The 14,363-nt window shown below is 54.4% G+C and overlaps 4 protein-coding genes across 4 annotated transcripts; 1 reads left to right on the plus strand and 3 right to left on the minus strand.

Moving 5' to 3' along the window:
- Window positions 1–2,419: 2,419 nt before the first annotated feature.
- MAA_11533 (uncharacterized protein) lies at window positions 2,420–3,136 on the minus strand (the record flags this gene model as incomplete). The annotated part of the gene is made up of 3 exons (XM_011413528.1): window positions 2,420–2,891; window positions 2,949–2,979; window positions 3,064–3,136. 3 exons carry the CDS (start codon window positions 3,134–3,136, stop codon window positions 2,420–2,422), a joined length of 576 nt encoding a protein of 191 aa, XP_011411830.1.
- Window positions 3,137–6,393: 3,257 nt separating this feature from the next.
- MAA_01580 (uncharacterized protein) lies at window positions 6,394–7,835 on the minus strand (the record flags this gene model as incomplete). Its single annotated transcript, XM_007819578.1, has 2 exons — window positions 6,394–7,727; window positions 7,814–7,835. 2 exons carry the CDS (start codon window positions 7,833–7,835, stop codon window positions 6,394–6,396), a joined length of 1,356 nt encoding a protein of 451 aa, XP_007817769.1.
- Window positions 7,836–7,922: 87 nt separating this feature from the next.
- MAA_01579 (Carbohydrate-binding WSC) lies at window positions 7,923–9,927 on the plus strand (the record flags this gene model as incomplete). The annotated part of the gene is made up of 3 exons (XM_007819577.1): window positions 7,923–7,940; window positions 7,988–8,475; window positions 8,541–9,927. 3 exons carry the CDS (start codon window positions 7,923–7,925, stop codon window positions 9,925–9,927), a joined length of 1,893 nt encoding a protein of 630 aa, XP_007817768.1.
- A 1,648-nt stretch (window positions 9,928–11,575) lies between these two features.
- MAA_01578 (uncharacterized protein) lies at window positions 11,576–11,911 on the minus strand (the record flags this gene model as incomplete). Its single annotated transcript, XM_007819576.1, has 1 exon — window positions 11,576–11,911. One exon carries the CDS (start codon window positions 11,909–11,911, stop codon window positions 11,576–11,578), a length of 336 nt encoding a protein of 111 aa, XP_007817767.1.
- Between the last annotated feature and the right edge of the window lie 2,452 nt (window positions 11,912–14,363).

The following is a 14,363-nucleotide window of genomic DNA, read 5'->3' on the forward strand; positions in this document are numbered from 1 at the left end:
TCACTTCTTGGCGAGCCCCGGGGCTCCATAACGGATATGTGTGGGCTTCTCGAGAACCATGCATTTGTTGTTGCGAACTCTACTACAACCAGGGCCTTCCCTTCCATGGGAGACGGATTCCCAGTTGGGCGCTGCGTCCTGGCCCCTGGTTTTTACAGCACATCTGGCTTTTGAATGCCAGGGAACTCTGCTCTGTCCTTTGTGACATGTCGCTTTACAACTAGGAGGCATGGGCAAGAAGTAGGCGGCAGATGGCGAAAAGGCCATACGAGTGCACGACTGTAGCCGCCGCCAGCCAAGGAAGGCCATCTGACAACAGGGGATTGACGGCGGTATCGAGACGCCCAAAGGTAGCTGGGGCGCCAAGAACAGACAGACGTTGCGTGGCCATCGTGTGCTATTCTTGACGCACGGCGAAGCTGATAATACCAGGGCGTTGGCCAGACCAGGTGAGGCTGACGTTCCGCTTGCCCCATCTGGCCAACGGCTCGAGGCCTCGCCAATAGCCAGCAAGGGAATAAGAGAGCGGAGACGAAAAAACCGGAAATCGGCACCTTCTTCCACGCTCGCGGCCGCCACATGCCACCGCGTCAGCCATCTTTGGCCGCTCGACCCGGATGCTACGGGCCCAAGGCTCTCGCCCACGGGCGCTGTGCTGGCGGGCTCTCGGGCAAGGAAGGGCTCGTGGGTGCGGGAGCAAAAAGGGGACGGCCGAGGGAGGATGGGGAAAAAGGGCCAGGTCATGATATTGAGTCTTGATCCCCAGCCGTGTTGGCAACTCTCGGCCCAGCATCCACGGAGAGCAAACGGGCACTGCGAAAAAACGAGACTGAGGCACCAGATCCATCAAGGTCCAGGGTCCAAGGTGCAAGGGCAGGCCCGATGCAGCAACTGAACATGCGACAACGACGCCTCAAGGTCCACCCCGAGGCCAATATCTTGTCCCTTCATCTGCACACGTCATCAGCCCCCGTTTGTGTGACGGCCAAGAACGTTTATCTCGCTGCCGATTCGGCTCCGTAGCTAAGCACGGTCGGGGAACTGCCTCCAGGGTATCCAATGGGAGAAATAACCTTATGTACTGACCTACACAGGTGCTGGGGACATGCCTCCTGCCAAGCTAGCATGGGTGTCTCGGCGACAGGGTGAAGCTGGCCAACCAATGTATCTTGTAAGTTACATGCCATCAATGAATGTTCTTTGCAGTCGCGCCCAAGCAAGCTGCAACTTTGGAGTCGGTCCGGAATGCGGCCTGTCTGCCCGTCCAGTGCGGCATCGCAAGAGGACGCCAGGCGAGTTCCAACAACGGCGTCGCTTGGCGTCAAGGGAATGGTTTCGGCTCAATGGTATGTATCCCTTGGACGACTGCCATCACTTGGGGACGGCCCAAGGGCCTAGGTAGTATTTGTCTCACAAGTGCCCCAGTGCAAGATATCTGGGGTTGGGACTGCACAGAGTCGATTCGCCAAGAGACTACAGAGTACTCCGTAGACTAGTCTGAAATACGGATTGCATTGATGCAACGCCGAATTCTACACCCATAAAAGGCAGTGTGGTTTGACGGGCGGTAAGTTTGGCTAGGCGCCGCCGTACCGGGATGGCAAGCTGCTGGTGTCGCGTGCTCGGAAAGGTCAACTGGTACACCCCAAATCACCGACATGGACACATGGTGTGTGCCTGCCCAGCATTGTTGTCATTCTACTTTATTGCGGATCCGTTGAATCGTACGTCCGGACACGGTGTCGTCTTGTCGTCGATTTCCAAGACGCTGCTTCATGCGCATAAAATCGCAACAAAGGAGGCGACAACGAGCCAAAAAAAAAAAAAGGGACGACACCGAGTCCTGCGGGAGCCACGGAGACGAAAGGGACGACTGGAGGATATTTTTTCCGGCGTGGCAGCAAACCCGATCATCGGTTGTCGATCATCCGAGGCCGAGCGAGCCCCAGAGACTAGAGTAGTTCGAAACCACGCGTCGAAAAGTCTCACCTGGCCTGTCAAGTGAAAACGACGACACGTCCGAATCAAGGTTTTATTAATGGATATCGTAGTGCCATTTAACTCTGCAGGCATCCCTGTCGGCCGCTCGAAGAGTCGAAGCCCAAGGCCGGCCACGTAAGCCGGCCTAGCAGCGCAAATGTCCGGTCGTCTTCATTTCTCCCGACGCAACAACAAACTTTGAGCGATTCGAGCTGAACCTTGCCGTACATACTGTACATACTAGTACTACTAGTAGTACTCGCCGCCAAGTCCGCCAAGACACTCCCACCAGGATAATACCATGCCGACCCCGTTGATTGCCAATTCGTGAGGCATCGCGGCAACGCAAAGAGAGGCACGACACGGCGATCACGCAGCAGACTTGTGCGCGTGAGACACGACGTCGCCACGGCAGCAAACCCGAGCAACGGACCAGACGTCAATGACCAAGGATGGAAGCAGCCGCAAAGCCCATGACGGCAGAACCGGACGTCTCTTGCTGGCCGACGAGCAGCGCACGTGACACTCGCCTCAGGACTTCGGCATCGACGACCAGGAGCCGCGCCGCGACGGCAACAGGTCGGAAATGAAACTCGCAACAACCGTCTGTGCATGACGACTTGCCACTTTGGGACGAGAGACGCTTGGCGGAGAGCCGCGAGCAGCGAACGAGAGGGAGTCCCCTTGTCGACCGGTGCTGGGTGCCTCCTGGGCGGCGTTTCTGCCGGAACCACACCGTGGCTTCCGGCGGTCTTGGCATTTCGCCGCGAGCGATGGACTCGATGTCGACTTGGGCCGCAGCTCCAGGGATGGAATGGGCATCCAGGGCAGGACTCACGAGACTCGCCGAGGCTGCCGCTTGGCGCGCTCTTGACCTTGACCCTGACCCTGCCGACTCTGGCGCGCCAAATCTCGGGGCGTGGAACGAAGTGAGTCTGGTATCGACTTGGCGTGGCGGGTGGACTTACCCTAGACCCTGGCCGTTGCGGACGCAGACATCTGATGTGGTGTGCCGGAATCAGCAACCACAATCTCACCGAAATAAAGTCAGAGTGTTGGAGGAGCGACAGCTGTATGGCGTACCGCCGAGTCGGATGGGGACGCTCCCTATCAAAATATCTTGCCTGGGCGGACTACATTCACAGGCAGGTTCCATTTTGCCGTGGTACATTTGGCAAATAAGAACGGCAAGCTTCATGGCCGAGATTCATGTAAGGAACGTGCTGCCCTGTGGTTTGGACGAAGGAGTGCATGTGACACTTTTACATGCAGTCGGAGGCAAAAGTAATTTGACCCAACATGCAATTAGCCATCGCACCGTATGTTTTGGTATACTAGGAGTGTGTATTTTTGCCAGACAAGTATGCCAAACATATTCACGTAGACTATATAGTTTTAAAACTAGGCGGAAGATATATATATAGAAACTACAAAAATAATGTCTTGACATGATTTGCCTCTTCCAAGTGGGCTGCCAGTATAGGGTGGGTTATTTTGACTCGACTCGACATGGTGGCCATGGATCAGTTAGTTGAAGCGGGACCAATGGGCGAATAACATGCTGATTGACAACCCAATTCAAATTTTTGGAAAACTATATATGTCGGACATTTCGGGGGTCATTGCAAGTCAATGAATCGTTCTCTTGTTTAGTCTTCACACTTTTCGACCTTGTATTAGCCAAGCTGATACTTTGCCCTCCTCCAGGGTAAGTCAACTCAGTGGCAGGATACATACATAAACCAAGTACATGTACATTGTACCAAACTTACCCAAGGACCAATATGCCCAAGATGCTGGAATTTATCCTTTCATACACTTTGTCTAATAAAAGCTACGGTTTTCGCCCGTCATCCTCCTCACGAACTAGAGTGCTAGTTTGCCGACCAGCCAAAGTCCTGACAAGCCTGCGACTCACATAGCCAAGCCTAATTACTCCGATAGAGTTTCCACGGTTCGCGAGACGTGGGGAAACAATATAACTTTCTCGGATACCCAGTGTGTAAGAGTGGGGCTTTGGTGGAGAGTACTTCAGACTCTTCAGTGAACCATTCATAACACAGAATATTGAACGAGTGGATTTGGCAACGCCTTCCATACTCTACGAAAGCGAACCAAAGAACTGCCAAACTCGTACTAGGTAAAAGTCACTATACACGGCGCGGCAGAGCTGACGGTTCCGTTCCTCCCTCCCCTTAAGGACGATAACAGCCTGGAACCGGAAACGACAAAGCACCCGGGGATTGCGAGGATATTAGCCACATTCTGGCATGCATGATACCGGTGAAAAGACCATAGATTCCACGACTTGGCATGCCGAGCGGGCCACCCTGGAATTGTACATGTGTGCGCGCCGATGCTCTGTGGCCAGCGTCTTCAACCATGGGGACAACGACGTTTGCATTCTCGACTCTGCTGCCGATACCGACGCGCTCATATATATGTATGTACTTGCCATCATTAGTCATAACTGGAACTAGTAATAACGAGCACCACCCTGTCGGTCGCTGATGTGCGCAGCTTTCGCGCCCGCTGGCTCGGAATGCGTCGCCCGAAGCGCCATCTACGCGCACGTTGACGGCTCGGGCAGATTCACAGACACACTCGCGGGCGAGACTAGGTTCCCACCCGGTCGCGGAGTCTCGGGTCCTATCAAGCAGGAAACAATACCGTTAAAAAAGATGAGTGCCTTAGATGGTTGTAGCCACGGGTAAGGACTGCGTGTTTTTGCCCCGGAGCAGCGCCGACCTCAAGCACGACAAGCCATCGTCGACTTTTTGCGACCCATGTATTATGGGAGGGACAGTTTCAACATCCAGCCAATTGCCCATTCTTGCTTGGCAGGGATGGCGGCCATCTCATTGAATGAGTGTCTCGTACGTACATGATACGGGCGAACCGAATCGAATTGCGGCTCCAATGCCAGCATTCAACGGCAAAGCAAAACCGTTGACGTGATTGCGACTGGGGCACAGACAAATCGGGCGACCCAGTTAGTAGGCCAAGTGAACAAGTTTCCATTTTGCCAAGATGCAGGATTTGAAGGAAGACTCCCTTGTTGTGCTGCCCTGATGGGAATAGTACACATGGCACCCGGGTGGAAAGATGCAAAGAGCGTAGTAAACGAGAGACGGCATTGAATATACATGAAAACAGCTTGTTCTGAACAAGACACTCCTTGCCATGATGTATAACAGCCTTGCGGAACGCCGGGACAGGGCAGGCAACATGTCAGTCAACAGATGGGTTTGTAAATGGCGTCAACTCTAGATTCAGATCGTGCAGACTGCAGAGTGAGCGTCCCACGCCAAGCCACCGCCCTTGTTCAGATTCGCGCGTCCCTGTATATATCCGGGATGTGATATAGCATAGGCACCTCTCAACAAGAATGCTAAGCTTCAGCCAGGGACTCAGGGCAGTCTTCTTTCATGACCGTGCTTTCTCCACGCCAAGTTTTTATTTTCCGCTGCTTAAGCGTGGCTCTGAGACGTGTATGAATCAGGATGGTCTGGTTCAGTTTCGCTCCGGGCCGCAACACAATGATATTCTCCGACTTGGGAAGGGGGGCCGGCCTCGCCTCCCTTCAACTTGTTGTATTTGCTGTCGGGCAGTTCCAACTTCTGTCCATGCTGTATCCTTTGAATGTGCTTGCTCATCTCATCTCACAGCCAGAGTGGAGAAAAGAAAGCTATCGAATTTTAAATCACCTCACGACGCCCTGCTTCAACCGAGCCTTCTTGACTCACGCTTCCATTCCTCGCCAAAGATGAATGCCATTCTTCCTTGCAAGCCCCCCCCAATAACAGCATCTATTATTTCCGAACCCACACCATGATGGGTAGCTTTCTCTTCTGAAAGCAGGCGTCGAGGGACTTGCCCGATGCCAATATCGCCCGGCTGAGCAGGCAAGCTCTCGAGTCTCCATCATCTCATTCCTTGTCCACTTGCCCCATTCACTGTTGTACTACATGTTTGTACATACAGGTCCCCGCTGCAATAGTTGTGGCTTCTCGGATACGCATGTATGTACTTCGTATTATCGCGATGCTGGCCAGAGTTAATGTGAGGGATAGCATTCCTCCGGAGCATATAGTCGCCTGATGTTGCCACGGAAAGGATCAAGACCCATTGCTGGAACTGCATCGACCACTGAGGCTCATGGCGATTCGGACCAGGTCCTGTGTTATTTAAGAGTTGGTCCTCTTGGGAAGTGTGCCGGAGAAGTGGTGTCGACTCAAGAGCCTTTTGAGACTCGGTACTCTCCTTGTTTTTGCTTGTCCCATTCACTCGTTATACCTAGATAGTTATCATGAGGGGCATCGTCTTCTTGGGGACCGTCTCCCTCGCGGCCGCTGTGACGGCGGCGGACAATGCACAGAATCCGTGTTCTGGTGTAGATGTTCACGGCGCTTGTTACCAGGCTGTTGCCGTGTGGAAGCCAGGCAAGGATTTGAGGCTCGACGTCTCGGGGAGGGAAGAGATAGTGCCGGCCGAGATACAGGCTTGCCGAGACCGAAAGACTGCAAACGCTGCGTTGGCTTGTCGTGCTAGTCGGGTTGTCAAGAGACAAGCGGGTGCATCGTCAGCATCAGCATCCTCGGGTGTGTCGGCATCCTCGAGCTCTTCGGCTTCGAGTGCATCGGCTTCAAGTGCGGTAGCGTCCTCAAGTGTGCCAGGATCCTCGAGTGCCTCGGCATCATCAAAAGCGTCGGCGTCTTCGAGTTCATCAGTATCAAGTGCAGTAGCATCATCAAGCGCACCGTCATCATCAAAGACATCGGTATCGAGTGCATCGGCTTCGAGTGTATCGGCCTCGAGTGTATCGGCATCATCAAAGGCATCGGCATCTTCGAGAGCATCAGTAGCCTCGAGCTCTTCAGCTTCAAGCGCTTCAGCATCGTCAAAGGCTTCAGTAGCCTCGAGTGCGTCAGCTTCAAGTGTACCGGCTTCGAGTGCCTCGGCGTCATCAAAGGCATCAGCATCTTCAAAGGCTTCAGTATCATCAAGCGTATTGCCATCATCAAAGGCATCAGTATCATCAAGCACCTCAGCATCATCAAGCGTATCGCCATCATCAAAGGCATCAGAATCCTCCAAGGCTTCAGTAGTCTCGAGCTCTTCAGCTTCAAGCGCTTCAGCATCATCAAAGACATCGGCATCTTCAAAGACTTCAGTAGCCTCAAGCTCTTCAGCTTCAAGTGCCGCGGCTTCCTCCGGTTCTGCATCATCGAAAGCGTCGGCTTCTTCCAGCGCTTCGGCGTCCAGCGTCCAGCCCTCAAGTGCGCATGCGTCTTCGAGTGCCTCAGCATCGTCGAATACTCCGGCTTCGTCTGGTTCATCATCCTCCAGTGCCGCGTCTTCAGCCAGCTCTGCGGCCTCATCCGGGGCCTCGGCGTCTTCCAGAGCTTCCGCGTCAAGTGCTTCATCTGCCTCAAGCAGCCGAGCCTCCTCCAGCATCCCGGCTTCTTCAAATGCTTCCTCATCCTCAAGTGCCTCGGCGTCATCCAAAGCAGCGTCCTCGAGCGCCGTAGCAAAGTCGAGCGCTCCTGCCTCGTCCATCGTCTCATCCAGCTCGTCGGCATCGCGTGCTTCAGCGTCCTCGAGCGTTCCGGTTTCGTCCAGTGCCTCGTTTTCAAGTGCCTCGGCAAGGGTAAATGCCACATCGTCTCGAGCATCTCTCTCCAAGTCGGCGTCATCCGGTGTGCTAGCTTCTTCGGTTGTGTCGGTCTGGTCAAACTCCACGTCGTCTCAGCCGTCACTTTCTAAGCCGTCATCATCCAATGGCCCGGTTTCTTCAAGCGTGCCGGCCCGGTCGAATGCTACATCGTCTCACCCGGCTTCTTCCAGGCCGGCATCGTCCAATGCCCCGGCTTCTTCGGGTGTCCCGGTATGGTCAAATGCCACGTCGTCTCAGCAATCGCCTTCTAAGCCAGCATCATCCAATGTCCCTGCTGGCTCAAGTGTGCCGGTCTGGTCAAATGCAACGTCTCAACTGGCATCGTCTAAGCCCGCGTCATCCAATATCCCAGCTCCTTCAGGTGCCCCGGTATGGTCAAACGCTACATCCTCTCAGTCATCACCATCCAAGCCCACGGTATTGAGTGAGCTGGCATCGGGCGTTCCATCAAAGGTAGCAGCATCATCCGGCAAGCCTGGCAGCGAGCAGGCCCCGTCAGCCAAACCATCTTCTGCCGAGCCTTCGTCTGAGAGTCAGTCCAGCGGACATGGACCATCCTTCGTCAAGCCCTCCTCGTCCGGCGGACATTCCGCCCAGCCCGCTTCCCCCGGACAGCCGTCCTCAACAGGGCACACTTCATCACGCCCTACTTCGGCGGGCAATCCCCAGCCGCCAACAGTCGGTCCCTTCGAGCTTCTCGGGTGCTTCGCTTCTTCCAGGGGCTTTCCCACCTTTCAAAAGGTTGCCTCGAGCAATGCCATGAGCTTGGACCTGTGCGCCTCGAGCTGCCCTTCGCCGTTCTTTGGAGTCTACGACACGTGAGTCAACACCCCCCCTTTTTTACAGGCAACAGGACATTGAACTCATCACTAACAACACGTAGTGACTGCTACTGCGGCCAAAGGATCGAACCAAGTGACGGCAAAGTCAGCAACGCTCAATGCGACATGCCTTGCCCCGGTAACAAGAACCAAGTGTGTGGTGGCAAAGCAAGACTCGCTCGCCGCGGCGACGTTCCCGCAGGTCTGCTCCTCTCCGTCTACGAGCGCAAGAATGAGCGCCCTACCGCGGCGCTCAAGGTCGTGACCAGCACCCAAGTCATCACCGTCACGTCCTGCCCGCCCGTAGTCACAGACTGCCCCGTCGGCCAGACGACCACCAAGACCTGGATCGCCACGGTGACCCCCCGGCCGGGCCCGGAAGAGTGGCACAACAAGGTCGTCACTTGCTACGGCGACTACTGCGTTTCCGGCCACGGCTGCGACGAGTGCCAGCACACGCGTGTCGTCTTTGACGGCGTCCGGTACCAGTGCGAGGCGTCCCCGGAGTCCAGCCCGCACAGGCTCGTCCACTGCAAGGACGACGAGTGCAGGTACTCCAAGTGCCGCGGCGACCGCTGCAACCAAAAGGTTGTCTGCTGGGACGGCCAGTGCACGCCCGCGGCCTGCTACGGCGACGAGTGCGACAAGAAGCTGGTTTGTAGCAACGGCCACTGTGAGCACCAGGCTTGCCACGGGGAAGACTGCCACAAGATGTGGGTTTGCGACGACGGCCACTGCACTGCCCAGCCTGGCTGTACCGGTGATTGCGTTGCTCCTGCGCCTGTGAAGCCTGCTCCCGGTGCCTCGCCGAGCTCCGGTTCACCTGGCTCTGGTCCAAATGGTTCTGGCTCGCCAAGCTCCGGCTCCCCCGGGTCTGGTTCACCGAGCTCCGGTTCGCCTGGCTCTGGTTCAAAGGGTTCTGGTTCACCCAGCTCTGGTTCACCTGGTTCTGGTTCAAATGGTTCTGGCTCGCCGAGCTCCGGCCCCTCCGGCTCCGGCTCCGGCTCACCCGGCTCCGGCTCAGGCAAACCCGAGAACCACGGCAATTCCGGAAAGCCAGCGGACTCTGGCAGCCCCGCCAACAAAGCAGGCAGCGGACATGTCGAGGGCCCCGGAAAGCCTGGCAACGGCAGCAGTGCCAGTCACGAGCCAGAGCCCGACAAGTCCGGCCACAACGGAGCTGCCGGCCACAACGAGCATCCCGCCAAGCCCGGCAACAAGGCCGACGCCGGCCACGACCAAGGTCCCGGCGAGTCCGGCAACAAGGCAGGCTCCGGCAACAAGCCAAGTTCCGCCGGCCCCAGCCCTTCCGGCGACAAGCAGCGTCCCGCCGGCGTCAAATCCGCGACACACCCCAAGAACACGTCGCCCGTGGTCGCTGGTTCCACCAAGCGCGCAGTCGGTTTCCACATCCTGGCTGCCGCTGTTGGCCTGGCGCTCATGATGTAGACACCGCCAGAGTCGAGTTTAAACTTGCCCTCTGGGCACACACCATCCACTAGATTAGTATCCCAAACAGAATAGATAGGTCTTAATATTGCTACTTTTATTATGAGTGTTGCGTGCATTCTCTCCCTGTCAGTATTTCGTAGTCGGCACGCTTCGATGGTAGCGCAACTTGATGCTTCCCTTGCAATTCGCCTCGCTCAGCTATTCTACAAGTGGTTTCTTACAACGAGACTTGCCCTTTACCGCAGGAAGCAGAATGAGCGTCTGTGACGTGAAGAGCCTTGGTGTTAAATAACGGCGTGACCCCATGTCCATTCCCCTCCCCCTACGTCTTAGCGGCAGTCAAGATGCAAATGACTTTCGAATACGTCGCCCTCTCCGAGTCAGTCGTCTCAATGCGCGACCCAATCCTCATAACCTTGCTTCCGTTACGCTGTTTAAATGTCCCCGAGATCCCATTGTCGCAGCTAAACATTCAACGTTGCGCCATCCTCCCCCATACGCTATGCTTCTACATCACAGGCTGCTGTGGCAATGCCAATCGAATTAAATGAATACGAATATCGCCCGCGTCCCCACGGTAGTTTACGACGACGGCCTTTACATCCGACACATTACTAGAGACGCGCATCCTTCTCCATGGGCACATGGGTCATGTCCAGAGGTCTTCTGAAAAACATTTACAACTCCAAGAACACGTTGGTTGGACCATAATGATGCATATGTAATACGATAGATTCCGTTAAAAAAGTAACTGTCATATGCCAAAACTACTTCTCCATCTGGATAATTGCTTAATATTTAAAGCGTGAATCAGAATGCTTATTCACAATCCTCCAAAATAATCAAGAAAAAAAAAAGCTCCTGGACATTGCGAGCATATTGCCCAAAAATGCCTTTCCAGAGCACAAAGGGTATCACCGATAGAATCGAATTAAAAACACAAAAACCAGATGGCGGCCTGCAGAGTAGCACAACATTAGATTGCTTTTGAGGAGCCTTCTGCAACCAAGAAGCATCCTGGCTCCCGTCATCCTTGGTCATTGGCATGTCCTCGTGGCACTGGGCTTCTCGCACCCCGTGAACAGCCCAGCTGAAGACTTGTTGAAAAGGTGGCCAATAAAGTAGCACAAAATATATAATCGTCCAGCAAGCACACACAAGAACCAGATATAATGAAATCTTGAGTTACCAGCGCAGCGCAATCGACGCGCGCGTGTCTTGTGACTGGTGCAAGAAATTGAACATCGAAGGGGAAGGCAAAGAGGGATCAAGTTTTGGCCAGCGCTGCTACATGGCGAGTACGCATGTCACGAGCGCAATGGCTAGAACTTGTTGATCAACGTAGCAAGAGTGAGCGTCATGTCCATTTGTGGGCGTGCGTAGTAGTCGAGACATGTTTCATAGAGTCGAACGATGATTCGCTTCCTCTGCGGCCGTGAAGTCGTCATCATCATGGTGCATCATGTAGATGAAGTTGATAATTGCCCATGGCTGAACAAAAATTGACAAAGGGAATAAATGGACGACCGAAATGGCGGGATTGCCACAATAAAATGCCGAAAATGAGTGTACTGACCCAACTCGGAGTCTTTCTCATGCCTGAACCCTTGGTCCCCCTTGGGGTCCATCATACACGAGCCTGATTTTACATCAGTGCAACGACCAACATGCCAGCAACACCAGCAAAGGCGACCTTGCTGGCATCGAGGACACCAGCAGCGTTATCGGGTCCTTTCGTGGCAGGAGCTGGTGCAGTGGTGGCAGCCGGGGGTGTGAAAGACGTCATCCCACCAGTAGGCGCAAAGGTAGTCGTAGTCGAGTTGGTGTCCCAGGTTGAGGTAACGGTATGGACTTGAGCGAGAGTGATGGTCTTGACCATGGTCATGGTGTTGGTGTAAGTGTATGTCGTTGTTGGTGCAGCGCTGGTGTCGACAAGAGCCAGGGCCGGCAGAGCGGCGACGACCAACTTGATCAGTTGCATTTTGTGCGCTGTGCTTTATGCTCCTTTATGATTGCTTTGCCCAGAACAGAAATTGCAATGAAATCGTCAACTAGGATACGAGCCAAGCGGGCCGACGTAGATCGTGTAGATATATATATATATATAAGACGGACTTGGGATGAACACGACCCGCGACGGTGAGTATCGGAACAGGCTGAAGAAACAATTCCAGCCGTGACAGTGACTATCGTTGTAACCGGGTCTGGTCTGGCCGTTCCTTCGGTTTGGGGAGAGCGAGTGTGGTGGAGGGATACTTAAAGCAGCCCGACGTGTCGTCGTATGGATTCAACCCAGAATGAATGACTTGTGTGAAACGCAGAATGTAGAGGCTTTGCCAACGAAGCCGTGACAGTGGTGCGAGCGAGCAGGATGAAGCGAAACGTGGTGTCGACGAGGAGAAAACAAGAGGCATCGACGAGACGGGGGTAGCAGCCATTAGTATGTTGGGCATGGGGGCGAGCTGAGAGGGCCAAAGAGGCCAAAGAGGCCAAAGAGGCCCAACCCAAAAATGAGGGCGTCTGGTGAGACAAACCAGAGACCAACATCGTGCCGGGCAGGGCCGCCCAACGCTCTTTCCCGTCCTGTGCACCTGCCCGCCGGAGCCAGTGGTTGTCTTCGTCGTGGTCGTGGCTGCATCTGCGCCCTGGATGCCCTGGCTGCCCTCCAATACGGCGTTGGCTAGTTCACCACCTAGGCGGCGCCTCATTGGCGAATTTTGACCGATGGACCCATGCGCCCCATGCACCTAAGGCACCCCCATGTACCCCTTGACTGCGACCATGTGTCGAAATACCTGGGCAACAGGGCGAATTCTGCTACGGCAACCATGTCGCGTGGGCTGAACTGCGTACCAGCAGGGGACTCGGTGGACTAGTTGACTCTATTTCCCTCATGGGAAGGAACATTGAAAGCACCAGGGCGGCTCCGCTTCCCTTTCCACGTCGTCCCTGCCAAACTGCAAAACTCCTTTCTGCGACTCGGTTCCGAAACTCACGATGCGACAAATAACGCAACTACCTAAATTGCCGCAATGCTCAGTACAGAAAAGCAGCATCTTCTTCGCAAAGAGCTTCGTTGCCGTTTGCGCGGCCCTGCTCATGCCTCGCGACGCGCTACATAACAATCCCGAGACGTGTTCGCTAAGGCCACGTTGATGGAATTGAGTTGTGTCAAACTTGGACCGGCGCATAGTCAATTGCGTGCAACGGGACTGAGCAGTTGCGGGTGGAGCGAGTGCCGAGCACGCACTCTGCAGACTTCATTGCGACCATGTCTCTCCGTGGCTATTCATTGTTTCAGTCACGACCCTCCCTCAGTCAAAAAACCTCGACTTACACGCTCACACGCACGGACTGGGACTCGGACTCGCGCGCGGGCCAATTTGGTTTCCGCCCTCGGTTTCAAGGAGCAGACGTAGAGGGCGAGCACTGTTTATGTATGAAAACACACTCTGCTGCTAATTCCGGTGCGAAGAGTGAAAGTCATGATGGTCATGCCCCTCGATGACGTTGTTTTTTTCTTTTTTGGTCTTTTTACAAGGCGAATCGCTGTTCCCATCACATGATCCTTGCTTCGGCCGACAGCATGAATGCTACTCCTGCAGTCAAGTCAAGCATCATGCTCTCCCCCGCGCCAGCCGCGATTTGCATTGCCAACTTTGAGACGGCCTCGTGGAATTTAAAATTTGGGTAATCTCCTTCTCTTACATTGATTGGGTTGATTCTCCCCGCTCCACCGGCCATTTCCTCCAAATGGCAATTTGCGTTCCTGGCGCCTTGCCTGTTTCGGATTGCACATCCACTCCCCCAGTCAATGTCTCGATTCAATGGTCTGGATGCTTAGTACAAATATTTGCTCTACTAGTGCCGAGTAGGCCAGCTTTAATACTCCTGGCTACGAGACAAAAGACATTGATTGGATATGTACATCCAGCCCATGGAAAAGTTTTCTGGTCGGAGTCGTAGGCTACTATCTCTTTAGCTGCTAAATGGCTCGTAGAGACTCACTTACCCGTTGGCAACTAAGCGGGCTTTTTCTCTTCCACTTGAGAAGATTGTACATATGGCAGAGGAGGCCCCACGAGCCATTTCGTAGCTAAAGAGATCCAAAACCTACTCCGTAGAATCCTCAACGTTCAACATCAACCGCTAGTTCCATTGAGTCTCTCCTCTCAACAGGATAGAGGCCGTCGCGGGCTCATGGGTCGATAGGATAATATCTTCTCCAGCCAATGCATCTGCCAAGCCTCGCCAAATGATTGTCAGATTGCCAAGCGAATCGCTGGGTGGATGCCACAAAAAGAAGCAATTTCGCCTCTTGTTTGCCCCAGCTTCGTCTTACACAACGCCAAGCACATTGCATCCTCATTTCCGTTTCGCGCCCAGCTTTGATGATCATCTTCTTCAAACAATCAAGAGGCCGGCAACAGCCC

The sequence above is a fragment of the Metarhizium robertsii genome (genome assembly GCF_000187425.2).
Source record: "Metarhizium robertsii ARSEF 23 chromosome Unknown MAA_Scf_9, whole genome shotgun sequence".
Taxonomy (NCBI): Eukaryota; Fungi; Ascomycota; class Sordariomycetes; order Hypocreales; family Clavicipitaceae; genus Metarhizium; species Metarhizium robertsii.